This window comes from Hyla sarda, chromosome 5, assembly GCF_029499605.1.
Source record: "Hyla sarda isolate aHylSar1 chromosome 5, aHylSar1.hap1, whole genome shotgun sequence".
NCBI classification, from domain to species: domain Eukaryota; kingdom Metazoa; phylum Chordata; class Amphibia; order Anura; family Hylidae; genus Hyla; species Hyla sarda.
Genome location: NC_079193.1, coordinates 273,116,900 through 273,139,701, shown reverse-complemented (window position 1 = coordinate 273,139,701; position 22,802 = coordinate 273,116,900). Strand labels below are relative to the sequence as shown.

At 40.6% G+C, this 22,802-nt stretch overlaps 1 protein-coding gene across 6 annotated transcripts in view; it reads right to left on the bottom strand.

The window, feature by feature from the left end:
* TAF4B (TATA-box binding protein associated factor 4b) overlaps nucleotides 1-22,802 on the bottom strand; it is a 139,788-nt gene that overhangs the window by 83,049 nt on the left and 33,937 nt on the right. For all 6 annotated transcript variants that reach the window (XM_056521763.1, XM_056521761.1, XM_056521762.1 and 3 more), the window contains 2 exons: nucleotides 12,854-12,989; nucleotides 10,679-10,775 (listed from right to left, as the gene is read on the bottom strand). In XM_056521763.1, the coding sequence (XP_056377738.1) occupies nucleotides 10,679-10,775; nucleotides 12,854-12,989 (233 nt within the window). The remainder of the gene's footprint in view (nucleotides 1-10,678; nucleotides 10,776-12,853; nucleotides 12,990-22,802) is intronic.

The window sequence follows — 22,802 nt, the reverse complement described above, 5'->3', positions numbered from 1 at the left end:
AATATGAAGGGGATCTACGCCACACCCATGTTAACGAATAATACATCCAGCATAAATAATATGAGGGAAAGGACTGCTAGTGTCCAGGATGTGCTCTAAAAAACTTACCTTTTAATATCAAAATTATATTATATAACAAGTGTCTATGTATTATGACAAGATTTGGAAACAACTCTGTCTTGTTTGAGACATCAACAAGGTATACTCGGGGCTCTGCAGGGCCCAGCCAGTCCCAAGCAACCTATCACTAGAGGATGCAGTTAATTGCACACCTATAGTGAAAAATAATCAACACCCAATGTGTTTCTGCTCGCTTGTGTATAGCGAGCGTCCTCAGGGGGTACAAACAAAAGAATAAATCGGGGACCGAGAGGATATAAATTACATAGTTAATCATCCATATCCATCAACTGTTAAGAGAAAGAGCATTTCCATATATGCGCAATAGAGATGTCAAATAAGTACAAAGTGACATCAATAGCATAATAGGTAAATAAATACAGTGACCCAGGAACCTAAAAGAAATTTCGATCCCTAATAAAACCTGAAATGTAAAATAGTATATGCAAGGTATTTATTTATTCCTGTGGGGAAGAAAATACTATCCCTAGGGTCACTTAGGCACACAGTGGTATGATGCAGTCGGTATGAACCAGATCCACGGTTAGCCGAGCTGCAGACTGTATGCAGGCGCAGTCCCGCAGCGGCTGCATACAGTCTGCAGCTCGGCTAACCGTGGATCTGGTTCATACCGACTGCATCATACCTGTGTGTGCCTAAGTGACCCTAGGGATAGTATTTTCTTCCCCACAGGAATAAATACCTTGCATATACTATTTTACCTTTCAGGTTTTATTAGGGATAGAAATTTCTTTTAGGTTCCTGGGTCACTGTATTTATTTACCTATTATGCTATTGATGTCACTTTGTACTTATTTGACATCTCTATTGCGCATATATGGAAATGTTCTTTTAACAGTTGATGGATATGGATGATTAACTATGTAATATATATCCTCTCGGTCACCGATTTATTCTTTTGTTTGTACCCCCGAGGACGCTCGCTATACACAAGCGAGCAGAAACGCGTTGGGTGTTTATTTTTCACTATAGGTGTGCAATTAACTGCATCCTCTAGTGATAGGTTGCTTGGGACTGGCTGGGCCCTGCAGAGCCCCGAGTATACCTTGTTGATGTCTCAAACAAGACAGAGTTGTTTCCAAATCTTGTCATAATACATAAACACTTGTTCTATAATATAATTTTGATATTAAAAGTTAAGTTTTATAGAGCACATCCTGGACACTAGCAGTCCTTTCCCTCATGTGGGAAAATCTCTCCACTTTTTCTCACACAGTTTAATAAATCTGGGCCAATGTGTATAATCCAAACTGTTCAATTTTGCTCTCAACTAAACACACTATAGTTTACCAGTATTTCACTAGCTTTTCCAAATGTTGTGCAGCAAACTTTAAATAAGCTTTTTATTCAACAATTGAGTCTTACACCGTGAGCTTGCATACAGGCCATGGCAGCTCTCTGCATTACTTACTGTCCGCTAATGCCAAGTCTTTCTAAAGTTCTCTAGAAGTGTCCTTGGCTCTTAGACAACTCTTCGGATTATTCGTTTCACTCTTCTGTCAGAAATCTTTCGAGAAGCATATAGCCCCAACAGTGCTCACTGGAACATTCAGCAGCTTAGAAATGTGCCTGTAAACAACTCCATTGGTTGCAAATGTCTTGAGGAAGCTCTTTTGTTCTATTCATCATGAGGTGTGTCTTGTGTGACAACTTGGCAATTAAACCTTTCTGTAGGCCATCAGTTAAGACTAAACCAGCTGATAATTTGAACTAGCTGGCTTGCAATTTAATTACTGATATATTTCAGCTGTTGTCTTGGCTTTCCATGCCTTTTTGCACTTCCATTTCTTCATATGGTCAATACTTTTCCCTGTGTACCATTACCCATTACTCCTAACTAAATTTCTAAGATTTTTTAAATGGGCACGGTCGGATACAAAAACTTTTTATATGTTGTACATCTTACATGAATTGATAAACAAAATAAATACATAAATATGTAAATATATAAATACATAAAAGTAGCACGTTATTTATCTTGTCTATCCATTTATTGGTCATGTGATAGGGTTCATTGGTGGTTACCTTCTATCTACTTAGGACCAGGTATTGTACCGCTGGCATATTGTGATGTTAGCATCTGCTTTCCATCTGGTCCGGACCAGGTATTATGGTGTGGTGTTGTATGCTCTGACACTGGAAAGAGTCATCATTGCATCTTTTCCACGTCCCGCTACCGGTGATTATGCCATGCTAAACTGGGCTCTATGCCATTAATAATTTTCCATGACTAAGAGCTGCTACCAGCTTGAAAGTGTCAGTGTTTCACACCATGTTTTAATTTTGCTTTCTTTAGTATCCACAAGTTTTTAATTGTGTTATAATTAAAGGTGACGTTTTAACCAATTGTAATCCTTGGACAAGCTGGAGGCACACCTTGTTCTTTTGTCTACTGATCAGCACACTGCCCATGATGTACCTTAAAGGGTTGTTTTTTTAGAGCTGGATTTAGAACTTCACACAGACCCCTAAGAAAGAAACAATAAGCCACCATAAGGCAAAAAATATAAAGAACTACCTTGGCTTGCCAAAAGGAAGACCACAACGCCTTCCCCTGGTATTGGTCTGGAGCCTCTAGAGCTAGCCTTTCCAGTACTTCCTTTAACTAATTTTGCAGGCTCCTGACTTGTCAATCATCCTGATATGTGAGCCGGGAGCATGTCACAGAGCCTCACTACACAGAGCCCTGCCTGTCCATTTGTTTTACTTGTCACTAACACACAGATTTACAAACATTTTCATTTTATTTTACATTGTGTGCCCCCTATAACATTTTTGGGGGCATTTTCTCACTAAAATATTATTGCTGGTAGCCCCAGTTAAAGAGGAAATACAGCCCCTGCAGAGCTAATATGGGTCTCCTAAGATCCAGGAGCTCCTGCAGATACCCGGAATTGGCATTCAAATGATCACCTGGCTGGGATACAACAAGCAGTATTGCTTCCTGCTGAGTTGCATACACAGAATTTATTAACCCCTTAAGGACCAGACCCATTTTGGCCTTAAAGGGGTACTCTGGTGAAAACCTTTTTTCTTTTAAAATCAACTGGTGGCAGAAAGTTAAACATATTTGTAAATTACTTCTATTAAAAAATCTTAATCCTTCCTGTACTTAGCTGCTGAATACTACAGAAGAAATTCTTTTCTTTTTGGAATGCTCTCTGATGACATCACGAGCACATTTCTCTCTGCTGATGTTATTATAATAATAACACTTTATTTATTGTTGTCCTTAGTGGGATTTGAACCCAAGTCCCCAGCACTGCAAGGCAGTAGTGCTAACCACTGAGCCACCATGCTGCCCTTAGCATGCATCTGCTATGCATCTGCTATGCATGGTTGCTAAAATGGAAAGAGATGTCAGCAGAGAGCACTGTGCTCGTGATGTCATCAGTGTTCCAAAAAGAAAGGAATTTCCTCTGTAGCATTCAGCACCTAATAAGTACTGGAAGGATTAAGATTTTTTAATAGAAGTAATTTACAAATATGTTTAACTTTCTGCCACCAGTTGATTTAAAAGAAAAAAGGTTTTTACTTGAGTACCACTTTAACCCCTTAAGGACCCGGGCTTTTTCCGTTTTTTCATTTTCAATTTTTCCTCCTTAACTTTAAAAAATCATAACTCTTAAAAATTTTCACCTAAAATTATATATAATGGCTTAATTTTTGCATCACTAATTCTACTTTGTAATGACATTAGTCATGTTACCCAAAAATCTACGGTGAAACGGGAAAAAAAAATCAATGTGCGACAAAATTGATGAAAAAACACTTTTGTAAGTTTTGGGGGCTTCTATTTTCACGCAGTACATTTTTTGTCAAAAATGATACCTTATCTTTATTCTGTAGGTCCATACGGTTAAAATGATACCCTACTTGTATAGGTTTGAATTTGTATCACTTCCGAAAAAAATCATGAATACATGCAGGAAAATTTATACGTTTAAAATGGTCATCTTTTGACCCCTATAACTTTTTTATTTTTCTGTGTTCAGGGCGCTTTGAGGACTCATTTTTTGCGCCGTCATCTGAAGTTTTTAGCGGTACCATTTTTGTTCTGATCAGACTTTTTGATCACTTTTTATTCACTTTTTTGTGGTATAAAAAGTGCTCAAAAATGCGCTATTTTGGACTTTGGAATTTTTTTGCGCGTACGCCATTGAACGAGCGGTTTAAAAAGCGGTATATTTTTATAAATCGGACATTTCCGCACGTGGTGATACCACATATGTTTATTTTTATTATTATTTACATAATGTTTTTTTTATTTTTGGAAATGCCGGGTGATTTAAACTTTTATTAGGGGAAGGGATAATTGAAAGGGTTAATGATTTTTTTACACTTTTCTTATGCAACATTATAGCTCCTATAGGGGGCTATAACATTGCATGTACTGATCTTTTACACTGATTGATCCATCTCCATAGGAATGGATCAATCAGTGTTTTCGGCGATTGAATGCTCAAGCCTGGATCTCAGGCTTGAAGCATTCATTCGGCGATCGGACAGCACAGGAGAAGGTAAGAGACCTTCCTCCTGTGCTACAGCTGTTCGGGATGCCGCGATTATACCGCGGCGATCCCGAACAGCTCCCTGAGCTAGCCGGGCACTTTTACTTTCGTTTTTAGCCGCGCGGCTCAGCTTTGAGCGCGCGGCTAAAGGGTTAATAGCGCGCGGCACAGCGCGGGTCTCGGCTTCACTATGACACCGGGCCCGCCGCGATATGATGCGGGGTCACCGTGTGACCCCGCGTTATATCGCAGGACCGGGACCCATGACGTATGCATACGTCATGGGTCCTTAAGAGGTTAACCCCTTAAGGACACATGACGTACTGGAACGTCAAGTGTCCGCTCCCAATCTATAATGCGGGGCCACGGCGTACCCCGCATCATAGCGGGTCAGGCCCGGCCTCTAACAACGGCCGGGACCCGTGGCTAATAGCGCGCAGCAGTGATCGCTGTGCCACGCGCTATTAACCCTTTAGACGCAGTATTCAAAGCTGAACGCTGCGTCTAAAGTGAAACTGAAACCATGCCGGTTAGCTCAGTGGGCTGTTCGGGATAGCCGCAGCGAAATCGCGGCATCCCGAACAGCTTACAGGACAGCCGGAGGGTCCCTACCTGCCTCCTCGCTGTCCGATCGCCGAATGACTGCTCAGTGCCTGAGATCCAGGCATGAGCAGTCAAGCGGCAGAATCATCGATCACTGGTTTCTTATGAGATGTCTTATGAGAGTCCCTATGGGAGCTATAACACTGCAAAAAAAAAAAAAAAGGGAAAAAAAAAGTGAATAAATATCATTTAACCCCTTCCCTATTAAAAGTTTGAATCACCCCCCTTTTCCCATAAAAAAAACAAAAACAAAAAAACAGTGTAAATAAAAATAAACATATATGGTATCGCCGCGTGCGGAAATGTCCGAATTATAAAAATATATCGTTAATTAAACCGCACGGTCAATGGCGTGCGAGCAAAAAAATTCCAAAGTTCAAAATAGTGCATTTTTGGTCACTTTTTATATCATGAAAAAATTAATTAAAAGCGATCAATAAGTCCTATCAATGCAAAAATGGCACCGTTAAAAACTTAAAAGTTATAGGGGTCAGAAATGACAATTTTAAACGTATTAATTTTCCAGCATGTAGTTATGATTTTTTCCAGAAGTACGACAAAATCAAACCTATATACGTAGGGTATCATTTTAACCGTATGGACCTACAGAATAAAAATCATGTGTCATTTTTACCGAAAAATGTACTACATAGAAACGGAAGTCCCCAAAAGTTACAAAACGGCGTTTTTTTTTTCAATTTTGTCTCACAATGATTTTTTTTTCCAGTTTCACCGTAGATTTTTGGGCACAATGACTGACGTCATTACAAAGTAGAATTGGTGGCACAAAAAAAAAGCCATCATATGGATTTTTAGGTGCAAAATTGAAAGAGTTATGATTTTTTTAAAGGCTTAGCAGTTGGATCCCCCCATGATCTATAACTTAGCCACTATCCTTCAGATAAGGATAAGTTATATTCCACTACAGTTCTCCTTTAAGTATATTGGCAAATAGTGCTACAAAGTATCAGGTCTGCTTACAGATCACCATAGTAAAGGTAAACCAAGAGTTAGCCACAATGCACAGGTTAAGTTTATTACAGTAACCAGCTAATGCAACTCAGATTAGAGGTCAAATTAATGCTTCACTAAGTTCAAGCCACAACAAATATTTACTGCGTCAGTCAGGCATTCATGGTAGAACGGCTGCTAAGAAATCACTACTAAATGAAAGAAATGGAGACTGAGCTAAGGAAAACAGACAAGGAACAGAAAACCACTGGAATTCTGTTACTTGTATATGATAAACTAAATAATATTTGTTCCCAACATAAAGCACTTCATACAGAAGAGAAGGCACAGTAAGGCTGAAACGACATGTTTCATGGCCATTTTGTTGTGGAAAAATCTACTCCATGCATTCCTATATACAGCAAATATGCTACAATATCTGCAACATTAATTCTGCAGCAATTCACATTGAAGTAGGGATGTTGTGTCTGCACAGTTAACACAGCATTCAGCCGTTCAGTTGGCCACCCCAACCAGTATGCAGCGGGACAATTATCGAAAACACTCATCTCTGGAAGTACAAGGAGTGCTATATACCTACACTAAACACATGTAGTTCTGGATGAGCAGAACCAAACAAAGAATGAATTTCAGACAAGACAGCAGGAAAAGCATTCTGGCTAGTGGACAGACTACTACCAGGTATGTGCAAAACTGGAAAGGGTAGCTACCTTGAAAGAAATGACACTGTCCGAGATTGTCCCTTTTTGGCATCTTATTCATAAACAATTAAGATTGTTTTCTACACTATGGGGGAGATTTATTAAACCATGTGCAGAGGAAATGATGAACAGTTGCCCACAGGAACAATCAGATAGCTTCTTTTATTTTCCTGGGGAAACTGGAACAGAGTTACAAAACCACAACCAACCTGTAGATAAATGTTGTGCAGTTTTTTTTTTTTTTTTTTTTTTTTTTTTAAAGAAATCAGCTCTGTTTTTCTAATGCTGGATAACCCCTTTAGCCTTTTTAGCACTTATAATTTTAGATATTTAATTAATTTACCTAAACTGACCATGATTCTAAAATATAGAAAATCACCCATGTAAAGGAAGAGTGGTGCAACTGCTGTTGGCTGTAAAATTTGCTTCTCCAAGATTTTTCAAACAAGAATTAGATATTTATAAAAACATAGAGAGATATTCAGATGATACAGTACCCACTCACTGCACGATCTAAACGTTGTAGTGAAAGCAATGTATGACCTAGGGCATCAGTGTTGAGGGGGCGCCCATAACCCCTTAACAATGGACGTAATTGCACTTTACGCACCGGGACGTACATTTGCATCCTGTAAGTGATGCGAGCACCGGAGCAGTGCACGCATCATACAGGGCAGGTCCCGACTGCTATCAGCGTTATGGCCGCTAAAAAGATCAGAGAAGTTCTACAGAAAGAGCAAACAGTACAGTATCTAAAGGGTCAGCTTCTGTGTGCTCCACAGGTTGTGTGGTTCTTTTCTGTCTGACCACAGTGCTTTCTGCTGACACCTCTGTCCGTATCAGGAACTGTCCAGTGCAGGAGAGGTTTGCTATGGGGATTTGCTCCTACACTGGACAGTTTCTGACATGGACAGAGGTGTCAGTAGAGAGCACTGTGTTCAGACTGGAAAGAACTACCCAACTTTCTCTTTAGTATACAGCAGTTGATCAGTACTGAAAAGTATTAAGATTTTTAAATAGAAGTTATTTACAAAATCTGTTTAACTTTCTGGCAGCCTTTAAGTTGCTCTCCATTAAACCTAAAGGGGTACCACCGGAGAACCATTTTAAGTTCAATGGAGAGCAAAGGGTTGTATTCTGGGCCTTGACCTTGCAGTAGCTCTAATGAATCTGGTAACCCAGCTGTTTTCCCCTCAACTTAAAGGGGTTGCAAAAAAAAAAAAACTTCTACTTACCTCCCTTCAAAGTTTCTAGTATGGGAGCCCAGTCTCTAATGCTGTTGTACTTAAAAAAATTGCAATCAGAATGTAAGATCGCTGCTCACTCAATCAGTGGCCACAGCGATGTCCCACCCCATTCAGTGATGAGCGCTGATGTGACATGCTGTCTGCAGCTTCCTTAAATGCAGTGGCACCAGGCACGATACCAGGTTACACGAGGCAGTGAAGGAGGCGAGCCTGGGCACATTGGTTAATTAAACATTTTCAGTGGACATGCAATTTAACCTAATAGAGAGCACTAAGGGCAAATATCCTATTAACTTTTAAGGTACTAGGGAAAAGACCCCTGGGGAAAATTTTTGTGATGTTAGAACAGCCAAGAGAAAAATCAGACCCCCCGGGAAAGAAGGATCACTATAATACAAGGGAAAAATTACCCCATATGTCCCATGGACATGGTTCCTGGACCAGGCTGCATTTTTAGTCTCTGCATTCTTTGCAGCAGTGCTCATGGCAGCGAAGAATGAGGCATTAATCTGAAGCATTACTTGTGTGACCTGAGGTGCCTTAAATAGTAAATGTGGCTCAGGAAACGCAAATCCAGAAGAGAAGCCGGGCAGAAGTGGAGACAGACGCTTGAGACCATCTGGATGTGATGGCAGATGCCCGGGATCCCTTTAGCTGGAAACAGCAGAAGTTTGGGTCCATGTCATCAGCTCGTCCTGAAAGTCACATAGGTCATACCTATCAGCAAGTCCCAGCATCGTGACAGCAGCCCCAAGCCCCATCGAGAGACCACGCATGGGGCCGGAAGGACAGCAACATATCCTTGATTCAGTCCCCCCCACATTGGACATGGATGTCACAGCACCGGGCCAAACATGAAGGAGTCTACTCGAGCCCGATCCCTGTAAGGTTCTATCTTCTTGAAGGAGACCTCCAGAGCCTCCTGAACCTCTCAGGTATCCTTCCCTGATAAGGACAGCAAAAACACTGGGATGAAGAGGGGGAGATAGGGTTTTTAACCTCTCTGAACCGCTTTTCCTGTCCCAATCAGGCAGAGGCAATCTTCGGGGTGCCATTGTGCAGATGATGGGGAATTACAAATACTCTTGACATAGCTTCTGCCACCCTGCAGTGGCTTGGAGAAAAAAATGAAATTATAAATTTTCCCCCACTGATAGAATCCATGTGGGTCAGAACAGCTGCAAAATTTCCCTGCAGATTTAGAGCCACATCCTCTCATCATGCTGGGGAATTGTTATTCATTTCGCCATTTTTAATGTATAAGACTGCAACAAATTATGCATGCAGTTTATGCTATTTGTTACAGATTTGCATTAAAAAAAATTCTGACACGTGGAATCACCCTAATAGTATGTGTTCAGTCCAAGTATCGAGGGAAGCACAAGCTATAAATATAACTGACTGCACCCTGCAGCTTGGGTCGACTTAGGTAATGTGTGCTGGACCCCTAAGGGATTTACTGCAGATTTAGCGTTTCCATTGCTGAAAATGCCCTGCAAAATGCAGAGAATTTAGAATACACAGCAAAGTCAATTTTTTACAACAGCATGAGGATTAGATTTGTTAATACCCCATTGACCTTACCCCATTGACTCATTACTTACAAAGTGATGAGTATGCTTTAGAAATCTGCAGTGTACTAACATGTAATCCAGCGTTTGTCTTCCACCCATTCTACAAAGATCGGGCAGAGAGACGCAGCTCGCGCTGGGTGGTACGGTTGCCGAGGCAACCATACAAGGCCCAGAAAGTTCTGTGCATGAGTCCCTTTCATGTGAAAACGACTTGTTCATAGAACTAGCTGAGCGTTGTACGGCTTCCTTGGCAATTGTACTGCCCAGCTTGAGATGCGTGTCTCCGAACAGATCTTTGCCAAACGAGCTGGAGACCAATGGTGGAATTACATCTTAAAGGGGTATTCCAGGCCAAAACTTTTTTTTTTTTAAATATCAACTGGCTCCGAAAAGTTAAACAGATTTGTAAATTACTTCTATTAAAAAATCTTAATCCTTCCAATAGTTATTAGCTTCTGAAGTTGAGTTGTTTTCTGTCTAACTGCTCTCTGATGACTCACGTTCTGGGAGCTGTGCAGTTCCTATGGGGATATTCTCCCATCATGCACAGCTCCCGGGACGTGACATCATCATTGAGCAGTCAGACAGAAAACTTCAGAAGCTAATAACTATTGGAAGGATTAAGATTTTTTTTAATAGAAGTAATTTACAAATCTGTTTGACTTTCCGGAGCCAGTTGATATATATATATATATAAAAAAAGGTTTTGCCTGGAATACCCCTTTAATACACAGTGGATAGGACGAGTATGCTTTAGAAATCTATAATGTGTAAACAAACCCTAAATCCTCTGACTAAATCCATGTTGAAATCTAAAACTCTTTCATTACAACAGCCACCGCCATATTTAAAGTACATTAGATCACTAATTTGCGATTGCTCACTTTTTTTGGTTGATTTTTAGAAACCTGGAGTTATGTTTTTATTACCTGAAACATGCCGAGCTATTCTCTTTAATGGGAAGAGTAGACGCTTGCAGGGATATAACTTTATTTCTTGGTACGGTGATTTGTTTCACAACTGATGCTTGAAATGGAAAGAAACAGATGAGATAAATTAAGTAATGCTTTAAAATGGCTGCATGACCTAAAGCACAAGCTCTGCATAAGAGTTACATGTATGAAAGTGGACCCATTAAATGGTTTTCTATATTTTCCCGTAAACTAAATTAAACAAAATGTATGTATGAAATCTTACATCTGCTGATATAATCACATCTCTGCATATCTTTTATGGGAATACCCTTATAATTAACATCTCCAAAAGTTTTCTCATATTCACAGCATTGTGGATAACAAGCTTATTGTGGGGGGCTGATTGCTGGGAGCCCACCAATCTCAAGACTGGAGGAAAATTGCCCCTCTCCCCCCTTGAATCAATATATCATGCATGGCCAGCATGCCATTCATTGTCTATGAGGAGTCTGAACACTTCCAGACTGCAATTTCTCTCTATTTTCATTATTGGTGGGGGTCCCAGTGAAGCGGTGGATAGGAAATAACTTTTGGAGATGGAAACAACCCTTTTAAGACATTCTTACATTTAACTCTTGTTAAAAGGGCTTTCTGTAACTTCTGATATTGCTGAGAAATCATAATATCCAAGATTACAGGCAAACTAACATAGTCCCCCAAATGTAGGAGATGGGTTTTGAATACCATACCATAATAAAAATCGGACAAGTATAGAAGAAAAGGAGACCATGAGAATAGCTCAAATAAGTAATTCAATGACTTTCACAAACAAACTCTCTGGACTGTAATCCCATTTCATATGGTTGGGATTGCTGGAAAGGACTGAGATCTGCTTCTACTCCTTTTAAAAACGTGCACCTGCTGCCAAAGCTGTTGCCTGATGGGTTGAGTATGGAGCATTTTTGGCACATTGTGAAATATGTTTTTTGAATTCTGCAAGTTGGGATTGCCCAATAAAGGTGGACCAATCCATTACTGAGTAGGTAATGCAGTGACCACTGTGTATCTCTTTTATGTTGTGTTTTTAATTGTCACTATTTTCTTTACCTCTCTATGTGCCTCTTTTGCGCTATTGTTTGGGGGTTTTTGGGTTAATTTTGCAATTGTTTCAAAACATAAAAATGCATAGGATTGTTCTTGGCAGAAGCAAAAAAAAATAATAATTTATATATATATATATATTTTTTTTTTCAGAATTTGTTTAGCTTTACTTTGCATAGTTTGGGAATTTATAAGGTTTTGACCTTGGTTGAAAAATAATCAATTTATTTGCACTTCCTAAGGTGATTTAGAAGGAGAATAATACTTTACATAACAGCAACATACTGTACCAGCCTTCCATTACTTCAGTGTGTGCTACTTTAGTTTAAATGTTTTTTTCTTCTTCCCCTCATTCAATGTTTTGGACTGGTCTAGGTCTGGTCAGCACTATGGGACCACAAAGAGGGTAACCTTTTAACGAGTTTGCAGGGATGAACAGCGTGAAATATAGGAATTAGAGATGAGCGAACTTGCAGTAAATTCGATTTGTCACGAACTTCTCCGCTCGGCAGTTGATAACTTTTCCTGCATAAATATAAATAGTTCAGCTTTCCGGTGCTCCCGTGGGCTGGAAAAGGTGGATACAGTCCTAGGAGACTCTTTCCTAGGACTGTATCCACCTTTTCCAGCCCACTGGAGCACCTGAAGGCTGCAGGAAAAGTCATCAACTGCCGAGCCGAGAAGTTCGTGATGAATCGAATTTACTGTAAGTTCGTTCATCTCTAAAAAGGAATCTTAAGAGTTGTCCAGAGGAGGAAGATACTTGGAAAAGCACAATCTTCATAAACTTGGGGGTGCTGTAAATCTTCCCCTATTAAATACTTCATATGACCTTCTTTAATATATACTGTGCTGAAACTACAGTTGGTTTTAAATAGCCATCTGCCTATTACAGGTAGCAGTTCCCCAGAAGCAGTCCTAAAAATTATTTTAATGGAACCTATGGACTCAAAAATTCTGAATGTGCTTAATACAATTTTACATATGTGTGCCAGACTATAAAACAAATGTTTATTCATAACAAGCAAAACAATACCGTTTTAGCTTTCGTCTTTCTAGGGGAAATACTGCGGAAACAGGCGCGCATACCTTGTGGCATGTGCCCTGTCTGTAGGAGGCTATTCAGAGAGATGTGTTTTTCTCCAGGTCTGTTAATGTTAAGTGCAGAGTTTGAGGGCATCGTGGTCACTTGCTTCACAATCCCGCTGGATGTCTGCTGAACTACCTGCAATGGTAACAGCAACATTAGTAGGTACAAACAGGTCCTCATTCCAAGCAGTCCATCAACATGCTCAATCAACCGAAACTGCTATGAGGCATCTGTGTCCAGCCCTGTTTACACACATCACGCTCATGAATCCTCAAGCGTAATTTTGTCTGGATATGACAACAAGGAATCTCGCCACTTGTTTACAGTAATATCTAACAACATAAACTTGTCCGGATGGCCTTAATCCCTTAAGACATGCAGGCCTATCAGACCGCAAGTCATGTAGGTTTCACGATTCATCATTAATGCAGTTTACTCAAATGTCATGAAATAAAATCGCCAACATTTTCTGTGCAGTTTTATTTCATATGGAATTAGATTGCAGTCGTCAAATGTATTGTGAATGTTCTCTCAAACTAATAAATAATCTGATTTCTGTAGAGACAAAATATTATGTAAAATATCTGGACACTACCGTATACATATATACAGTGATAGTAATGCAAAACCTCAAAAAAATAAATAAATATTTGATCGGTCACTGGGTGCATGCTAACTTGTAGCTAATATAATATAACAAGAAAATACATTGGGGGATATTTATTGTTGCTTTGGTAAGAGAGTTCTGTAGGCATTTTTTTTGCTTTGGGTTTGCTTGTGTGTGACATATTTATTATACAGTGATCCCCCAACTTACAATGGCCTCAACATACAATGGTCTTTTCTGGACCATTGTAACTTGAAACCAGACTCAACATACAATGCTATGGAATCTGTCAATGGCTGGAAGAACGGACATTTCACTGGTAAAACCCCTGTATTCCTAAAGTGCATGCACTGACTGGTGTCTGGTAGAGCCCCCTACAGTACAGGGAGGCACTAAATGTTCTGTACTCTTTACCTGGGCCAGGGTTAGCTGCTCCTTTGGACACCAGGTGAGGGTGGCTCCATGTTACTTTTTTAGGACATTGCGGGTTCTGTACAGGACCCTGAAGAAGCTACTGTCCTCTACATAGACAAGTGTTTCCCAAAGAGGGTGCCTCCAGGCACCGAAGGCTGTCCGGTGCCGAAGGCTGTCCGGGCATGCTGGGAGTTGTAGTTTTGCAACCGCTGCAGGCACCCTCTTTGGGAAACCCTGAAATAGACAGTGATTTACAGCTCCCAGCAGCTCTTTCTTTCTTACATATATATATATATATATATATATATATATATATGGAATTGCTTTATCTGTATTAGTAATCTACTTATTTTTCTTTAATCCTCACTTTTTCATATTTTTGGATGACATTTTGGGGCTTAAGAACCATTTACCAGGTTTCCATAGAGTTATGGTCTCAACATACGATGGTTTCAACATAGAATGGTCGTCCTGGAACCAATTAATATTGTAACTTGAGGGACCACTGTACTATCACAGAGGGGTTGATAAATTTGGCTCTCAAGCAAAAACCAGTAAAATCACTTTAGAATACCATTTTCTTAGCACACACAAGCAAAAAAAATTTGTGTGTTTATTCCTTTTTTTTTAACCACTTTTTCCCCCTAAATGTACTAACTCATTTTGTGTTTGTTTTTATCTTTTCATTTCAGATCAGTCTATCCTGTGGGCTTCTTCAGATTTGGTGGACTACGATGACCAGCGTTTTTTTGTTTAACATTAAAAACATTTTGTAATGAGGGAGGGCTTGTTGTGTTTTTTGGAATTAAAGATTTTTAAATGTGTTTTTTTTAACTTACTTTACAGGCTGAGTAGTGGAAATGGAGTGGAGTCCATTACTAAGGTGGGGCTCAAAAACAGCTAGCGCTAACCCCCGATCATTACCCCGGTACTCACCACCACAGGGGTGTCGGGAAGAGCCGGTACCAACGGGCCCGGAGCATCAAAAATGGCGCTCCTGGGCCTTGGTGGTAACAGGCTGACGTTATTTAGGCTGGGGAGGGCCAGTAACAACGGTGCTCGCCCACTTTGGTAATGTTAGGCTGTTGCTGTTTGGTTGGTATCTGGCTGAGAATAAAAATACAGGGAACCCTATGCGTTTTTCTTTATTTATAGGGGAAAAAAAACCACATAGGGTTCCCCATATTTTCATTCTCAGCCAGATACCAACCAATTAGCAACAGCCTGACGTAACCAGGATGGGCGATGACCACTGATACTGTCCCTCCCCAGCCTAAATAACGCCAGCCTGTTACCACCTAAGTCCAGGAGTGCCATTTTTGAAGCTCTGGGCCTGTTAGCAGCTCTTCCCTGTGGTGGTGGGTACCAGGGTAATAATCGGGGGTTAGCGCTAGCTGTTTTTAATGCTAACGCTAAGCCCAGGCTTAGCAATGGATTCTGTCTATAAGACGGTTTCCACTACTAAGCCTGTAAAGTAAATAAAACTAACAAAATGTTTAAAAAAAATGTATTCCAAAAAACTCCCTCACAAGCCCTCGTTAACCACTTTATTAACATTAAACAAAGAAAAAAAAAACACTGGTCATCATGGTAGTCCACAGGATACACAAATCTGAAATGAGAGGGGGGGAAAAAAAACAAAAAAAAAAAAACAGGAAAATAGGTTAGTGCATTTACTGTAACCCACCCGCACATTTCCCGCCTGCACCACACCCCATTACTACAACTCCCAGCATGCCCTTATAGTAAGGACATAATAGGAGTTGTAGTCATGCAGCAGGGTTGGGGGGAGATGTGCAAGTGGGTGAAAAGCTTGTCACCTGCCCCCACTGCATGACAACAACTCCCAGCATGCCCTTATAGTAAGGACATGCTGGCAGTTGTAGTTATGCGGCACAGGCAGGTGACAAGCTCGTCATCCGCCCGCCCATCTAACACACTCCCCCCATGCAGCACAACTACAATTCCCAGCATGCTTTTACAGTAAGGCCATGCTGGGAGTTGTAGTAGTTGTGCATGGGCAGGAGATGTGAGGGAGGGTGACAAGCTTGTCACCATCCTCTATATCTCCTACCCGCTCGTCCCATCGTGCCTATGAAAATGAAAGTATAGAAATAAAATAAAAATCGCACAAAAAGTCTCACCTGCGACTTTTTGCCCAGCTTTGCTCCCCGACCACATCTACCACCCACCCGCTAGCTAGCTATTACTAGCCCTTACAGTGAGGACATGCTGGGAGTTGTAGTCCCAACACCTTGCAGGCAGGTGGTAGATGTGAGTGGACCACTGGACCTGGACCACAGATTGGTATTTTTTGCTTACCCTCAAAAGTCACACAAAAATTGCTTAGGCGCACGTGCGACTTTTTGTGTAACTTTTGTAAGCAAAAAAAAAAGCTGTTTATATCCCTTGATAAATCTCCCTCATTGAACCAGTAGTACAATGGAAACCAATACAATAGTGCACAGTGGAACCCACCACCTTCTAATGAGGTTTGTCATAGAGACTGCATGCTGCATTATTCGTCACAGTAAATATGAGATTTGTGCACACAAAGTCTATGTAAAACCCTATTGGATGTTTAATAATGCAAGGTGTTGTAAAGAGGCTGGTTATGATTAGAAAATAATTAGATACTTCCAAATAGACAACACACTTGTTTAATTGGCTGCATATGTTTTTGCAGTTCATTACCTTTCACTTGAGCTGCAATGGACAAAAGTGGAGCTGTATGCATAAGTTCACGCTGAGGAAATTCTGCAAGGAAGTGGATCCTCGCCGTTCAAATCAGTCTTACTTCCTTTGAAATTTGCCACCAAAACAAAGTTGCAAAATTCGAAGTGAGTTTGAGACTTTGCTTGCAGATTTTGCAGAAAAAAAACGTGTTCATTCTTTCAGCAGACTCATATCCACGTCAGAAATTCCATGAACTGAAATTTTGCTGTGTGAATTGAACAGCAGCCTCCTATTGAAAGCAATGGGAGGCTCCTGCATGCTGAATTAGTGCTGAATTTATTTGTAGAAATTCAGTGCAGAACCTCTGTAGAGTGAACATACTAGGGAAAAAGAAGAATACATTCATACAACTTACTTTAGGATCACGTCTCACCTTCCTGAGAAAATGAAGGCTTTGTTTTTCCAGAATATGGACGAGAAAAGTTTTTCAGATCTTTTAGGCTAGGAGGACCCTAATATAGTGTTATGTTAGTTGGAGAATATATAGTCCTAAACAAAGTCAGAGGTATGAATGAAGAGGATTATCTAATATGGAAGAAAAAGAAGAATTTGAAAAAAAAGTAAAAATAAATAGTAAAGTGCCTTTGGTTGTAAATGTAAGGGGGATAGCTCTCTAAAATGCATATAGCCTAGCAGACTACCACCGCCACCTCACAAGGGACCTTAATGAACTGTATCCAATATACCACAGGACACTGCAATCAAACAATCATTATCATACATACAACTGCAACTAAAAGGGTGCACTCTGCCACTCCAAACACTAAAAGATCTGCTCACTGGGTGTCTCTCTTCAATCTGAAGTACGGGTTTCAACAAAACTGGGATCATCATCTATATCTGGTCTCCTTCTAGGTCACCTGTATGGTCGTCCCTCCACCAGTCAGTGGCCACGTACAACAGCTTGAGTGGGGAGACATTCATTACAGAAGACATCCCCAAGAATGACTTCTGCGTGAGCAGACTTCTGAATAGGTGAGCGCTGCAGTGCACCAATCCTTTCTCCAAATGGAATGATTTTCCACCTCGTTCCACAACAGCAATAAGTCTTTTTCAGCAAACTATTACTTATATGGAACATTTTAAATATTATTTGTTGTTACATTAGTTACTCTATTTCCCATCCCTTCCATATTAGATAGTTATCTTTATTCATTCCTCAAACTGACTTTAGGACTATATATTCTTTCACTAACGTTAAACTCAAAAGTAGTGTAACTAGAAAGTATGAAAAACTAAATTTTCTTGTGAGAATGCTTTTTCACCAGTGCTGTTTACCCCCCTTTTTTTTGGGGGGGGGGGGGGGGGGGGGGGGGTTGCAGAAAAAAAAAAAAGCTGGATTGAACTTTTAGCTTTAATTCTTTATTCCGTCCTTAAAATACTTAAAACCAAGATTTACAGGGGTGTGGCCTAGCTATGGCTCTAAGCGGAAGCATTGTGAGAGTTCCTGTGCTTTCCTCACTTCCCTGCCTATATGTAACCTGTCCCAATGAGTAAGGAAGCTGCCAATAAGCTTAAGAGGGGTACTCCGGTGGAACACATTTATTTATTTATTTTTAAACCAACTGGTGCCAGAAAGTTAAACAGATTTGTAAATTACTTCCATTAAAAAAATTTTTACCCTTCCAGTACTTATTAGCCGCTGTGTGCTACAGAGGAAATTCTTTTCTTTTTTAATTTATTTTTTGTCTTGTCCACAGTGCTCTCTGCTGACACCTGATGCCCGTATCAGGAACTGTCCAGAGCAGGAGAAAATCCCCATAAAAAAAATCCTGCTCTGGACAGTTCCTGATACGGACAGAGGTGTCAGCACAGAGCACTGTGGACAAGACAAAAAAGAAATTCTAAAAGAAAAGAATTTCCTCTGTAGCATACAGCTGCTAATAACTACTCAAAGGATTAAGATTTTTTTAATAGAAGAAATTTACATTTCTGTTTAACTTTCTGGCACCAGTTCAAAAAAAATAAAAAATAAAAAGTTTTCCACCGGCGTACCCCTTTAGGGGTCTTCGGACCTTCAGAGCGGTCTTATCAGAAGTGGGATTTAGTGTTTCTTAATGGTGAGTGCTCGCCATGCCATAAAGCTTCTTTTGCCTAACCATTTCAGGGACTCACAACCCTCAAAATCCTCCCTGCCACTTGAACTAAGTGCTGACCTTCAGACACTCTGTGCTCACGTGACTGCTATGGCAACCAAGGGTAATGGAGGGATACATGGCAGGCAGAGATCTAGTCTCTGAAGGAGGACTACCCTCAATTGCAAGGTGCTTTGCAATCTCTGGAGGGTGACTACTTGATTCAGAAGCAACAGGATGAACTCCAGCGTCTGCTGGAGCAACACTCCTAACAAAATTCACTAACTACATATGATGACGTTGAAAACTGCAACCGCTGAATCATCATCATCAGGGTTTGCGGTATACCAGAGGCCACAGGTTCTCAGGAGCTGATCCCAAACACTGCAAAGCATCTTCAATGGGAATCATTGGTTCTTGACAGGGTCCACCTCACTTTTAGTCTGCAGAGCACAGACCCGAATTGGCCATGCAACATTATTTGCCAAATCCATTTCTTCCTGTTTAAGGAAGACATTATGAGAAGGGTCAGGGAACAAGGTCCTATTGACCTTGATGGGGCTTTGGTGCAGTTATTTTAAGATCTTTACTGCACTTCTCTGGCCAAGGGCTCTGCTCTGGGCCCCGTTCTCATGGCCCTATGGGAACTCCCCAACTCTTGGGAATTACCTTTTCAGCTGCAAGTTTGTCATGGCATTTCAACTTACAATCTCTGTACTGCTGATTTACCGGACTTTAATGCTGCTCTGGATATGCCGAGAGTCTGTTCCTTACGCCCTTGCCATGATGTTCTTTCACCAGAACGAATGACCATGCTGCCTATCTTGCTGGCATTAGGGTCGGGCACTACCAACCAAGGCCTGCTACTGACCAGGAGCTGTAATTGTGGCCCTTCACACCTGGAAGTTTGCTGTTTTGTTGCCATTACGATGCACAATCTGTTTAGTGATGCTAGACTGTTTAAAACTGCCTAATTCACCACATTTGTGATGCTTGTCACACTTGTGTGTGAAGGGGGTTCCCATAGGGGAAAGCCGGGATTGTATAGAGAGTGGAGAGGTAAGAAATATGTAGTTGAGACCCATGATTTAGCAATGTTGCTCATATTTCTGCTTCTATATTTGTGTTGCTTATCTATTATATATCCCTTGCGTCTGTGCTTTTGCTGCTCCACCAGTTTCCTCATAAGCAGGTTCCCTTTGTTGGTTCATGGGTGGTGGGTTCTCTCTACTGTGCTTACTCTCTGCTTGCAAAATTTGCCAGAATTTGCACATTTTTGTTCTCCTTCTGGCCCTCTTTTCTCTTTGTTTTTGCACTGACCTCCTGGTTCTTGGGCAAGCAGAACAGTCTTGGGTTAAGTCCTCTTTATTAGATGGGGTTCTATTAACCTTCTCCAGTTTTCCAGTCATAAACCCCCCCCCCCCCGCCCCCCATTTTAGGTGGTTTGGTGGAACACTTTTATTGTAATTTGTGTTCTATCCTTAGGGGACAGCTGTTTAGTCGCATGGTTACGTGACTGTCCCTTTTTTCCCTCCCCATTTTCTCCTTTTAACTATGGCTTTGTTGCAGCTTTATTTTTATAACACATGCAGTGTTTTAAAGGGGTACTCCGGTGGGAAAAAAAAAAGTGTTCGAATCAACTGGTGCCAGAAAGTTAAAACAGATTTGTTAATGACTTCTATTAAAAAATCTTAATCCTTTCAGTACTTATCAGCTATAGTACAAAGAAAGTTATTTCCAGTCTAACAACAGTACTCTCTGCTGAAACCTCTGTCCGTTTCGGGGACTGTCCAGAGTAGCAGAGGTTTTCTATGGGGATATACTTCTAATTTGGCCAGTTCCTGACACATGTCAGCAGAAAGCACTGTTGTCAGACTAAAAAAAACCATCACAAATTTCTCTGTAGTATACAGCAGCTTTGAAGTACTGGAATGCTTCTGATTTTGAAATAGAGGTAATTTACAAATCTGTTTAACTTTCTGGCAAAAGTTGATTTGAAAACATTTGTTTTCCGGAGTTCACCTTTAATGCCCTTGAGAAGCCCTCACAAGTTCTTGCACATGCATAAGAAATAGGTCCATATGAGTCCTTTTGGGAAACACTCACAGCTGTTCTTTATGAGTTTTCCAACAAACCCGGTGAAGCCTTGGCCAAATCTGTACACCCTTGTACTCCACAGAAGTATGTGCCCTCTATTCAAGGGCTCAACCCACCATCCTTTGATGGCTATAGTTGAGATGTCTCATGACTATTACCAAGCTCTTTATAACCTTAGGGGTCCCTTGGTTTACATGAGTCCATCAGATTTACAGCATAAAATAGACAACTATATGACATCTACTGACTTTTCTTTCATCTCTAAAAAGGACCAGGCAGGTTTAGAGGATGAAATAACAGAGCATGAAATTGCCTCAGACATCAAGGATACGCCTTCAGGGAAGAGCTCTGGCCCAGATGAGTTCCCTAATAAGTTTTACAAATTGCTTGCCCCAGAATTTGTTTCCAATTCTGTCTCAGATAGTACCCCCTTTGCTTCTGCATCATTCTCAAGTCTAATAAAGATTTAACTGTCTGTGCTAGTTAATAAAACTATTGTTAATTAAATACTGACATCACATATTTCTCTTAAGTGTTGGCTAATTGGTAAACTAGCCCCCCCCCCCCCCCTCTATTATCCATACCAACCAAGTTGGTTTCATGCCCCAGCGGGAGGCTAACCATTCCTACCTGTCTGGTGTTGGTAAATGCTGAAAAAGCATTCACTGTTCACATAACGGGAGATTTATCAAAACCTGTCCAGAGGAAAGGTTGTTGAGTTGCCCATAGCAACCAATCAGATCGCTTCTATCATTTCTCAGAGGCCTTTTAAAAAAATCAAAAGAAGCAATCTGATTGGTTGCTATGGGCAACTCTGCAACTTTTCCTCTAAACAAATTTTGCTAAAACTCCCCCCTTGGTCTTTTCTGCAGTACACAATTTAACAGGTGATCTAGGCCCTTCTTTCCTATCCAAGATAACTGCCCACTATGCCAACCACACCGCTACAGTGCGGATTAATGCTGTATTTTTACTGGGTCTTGTTCAGCTTTTATCGTTAAACTCTATCATTGATCCATTCCACCTTCACCACAGCCGGAGCTGCTGTTCCTAATGCTGGGCCGAGATTGATCAAATGCTGCCTGTTCCAACACTTCCTCAATGTGGCCCATGCTGTAATTCCCAGACACTGGAAAACTACCACATGCTCTACGGTTGGTGAATGGGTTGCAGAGCTAGACCTGTTCCATAGAATGGGGTCTTTAACGGCAGAACTTGATCCAGCAAGAAATGCTTCCTTGCTTGCTTGATAGGATGGCTTGGGATGATTTTAAGAATGGCTCCTCCATTACTGCTTGCCTCTAGTGATCACCTGTATCAATATACCTCATGTTTTCTCACGGCTGGTCCGTGATACCTCCCACTGCTGCTCCCTGTTTCTCCCCAACTCCAATGCTTTCTTGATACTAGTTATTTCTATTTCTTTGTGCTTTCTTTGGCCTTGCTATCAAGGTTGATGGCGTCTTATTGCAGGTTGGGATCCTTTCCCTAGTTCTTCATTTTATTTGGAGGTCCTTCACACCATGTGATGGCTGTAATTTACTTTAATGCACATAATAGTGCATAATAATGAGCGTTTTGCTCTTTTGATTGTTATTTTTTTGTATTACCACTGCTATGTTTTTGTTTTCTCTATTACTTGCATTATTGTACATACATTTTTTTCTTGAAAAATGTAATAAACAGATTTCTGAGAGAAAACAAACAAGCTTAACAATGTATCAGCAAAGGGTATGGCTAGACGTGGTAGATAAAGCAGTGGGATTTGCTTGTGGAAAATAATGACAATGATAGCAAAGTGGATAAGATTTCCAAAATCTCAACCACACAGGAAAATTACCTGCAGCATGTCAATTCTTGTGTTGGATCAGCTGTGGATTTGTAGTGATCTGCAGGTGTTGTGACCTTTGTTGGGGACATGCAGCAAAATCTGCAAAGGTGGAATTAAAATACATAGACTTTGTTATCATTACAATATTAGCATGCTCATTCCAAGTTCCAGAGTGGGAAATCCACAGG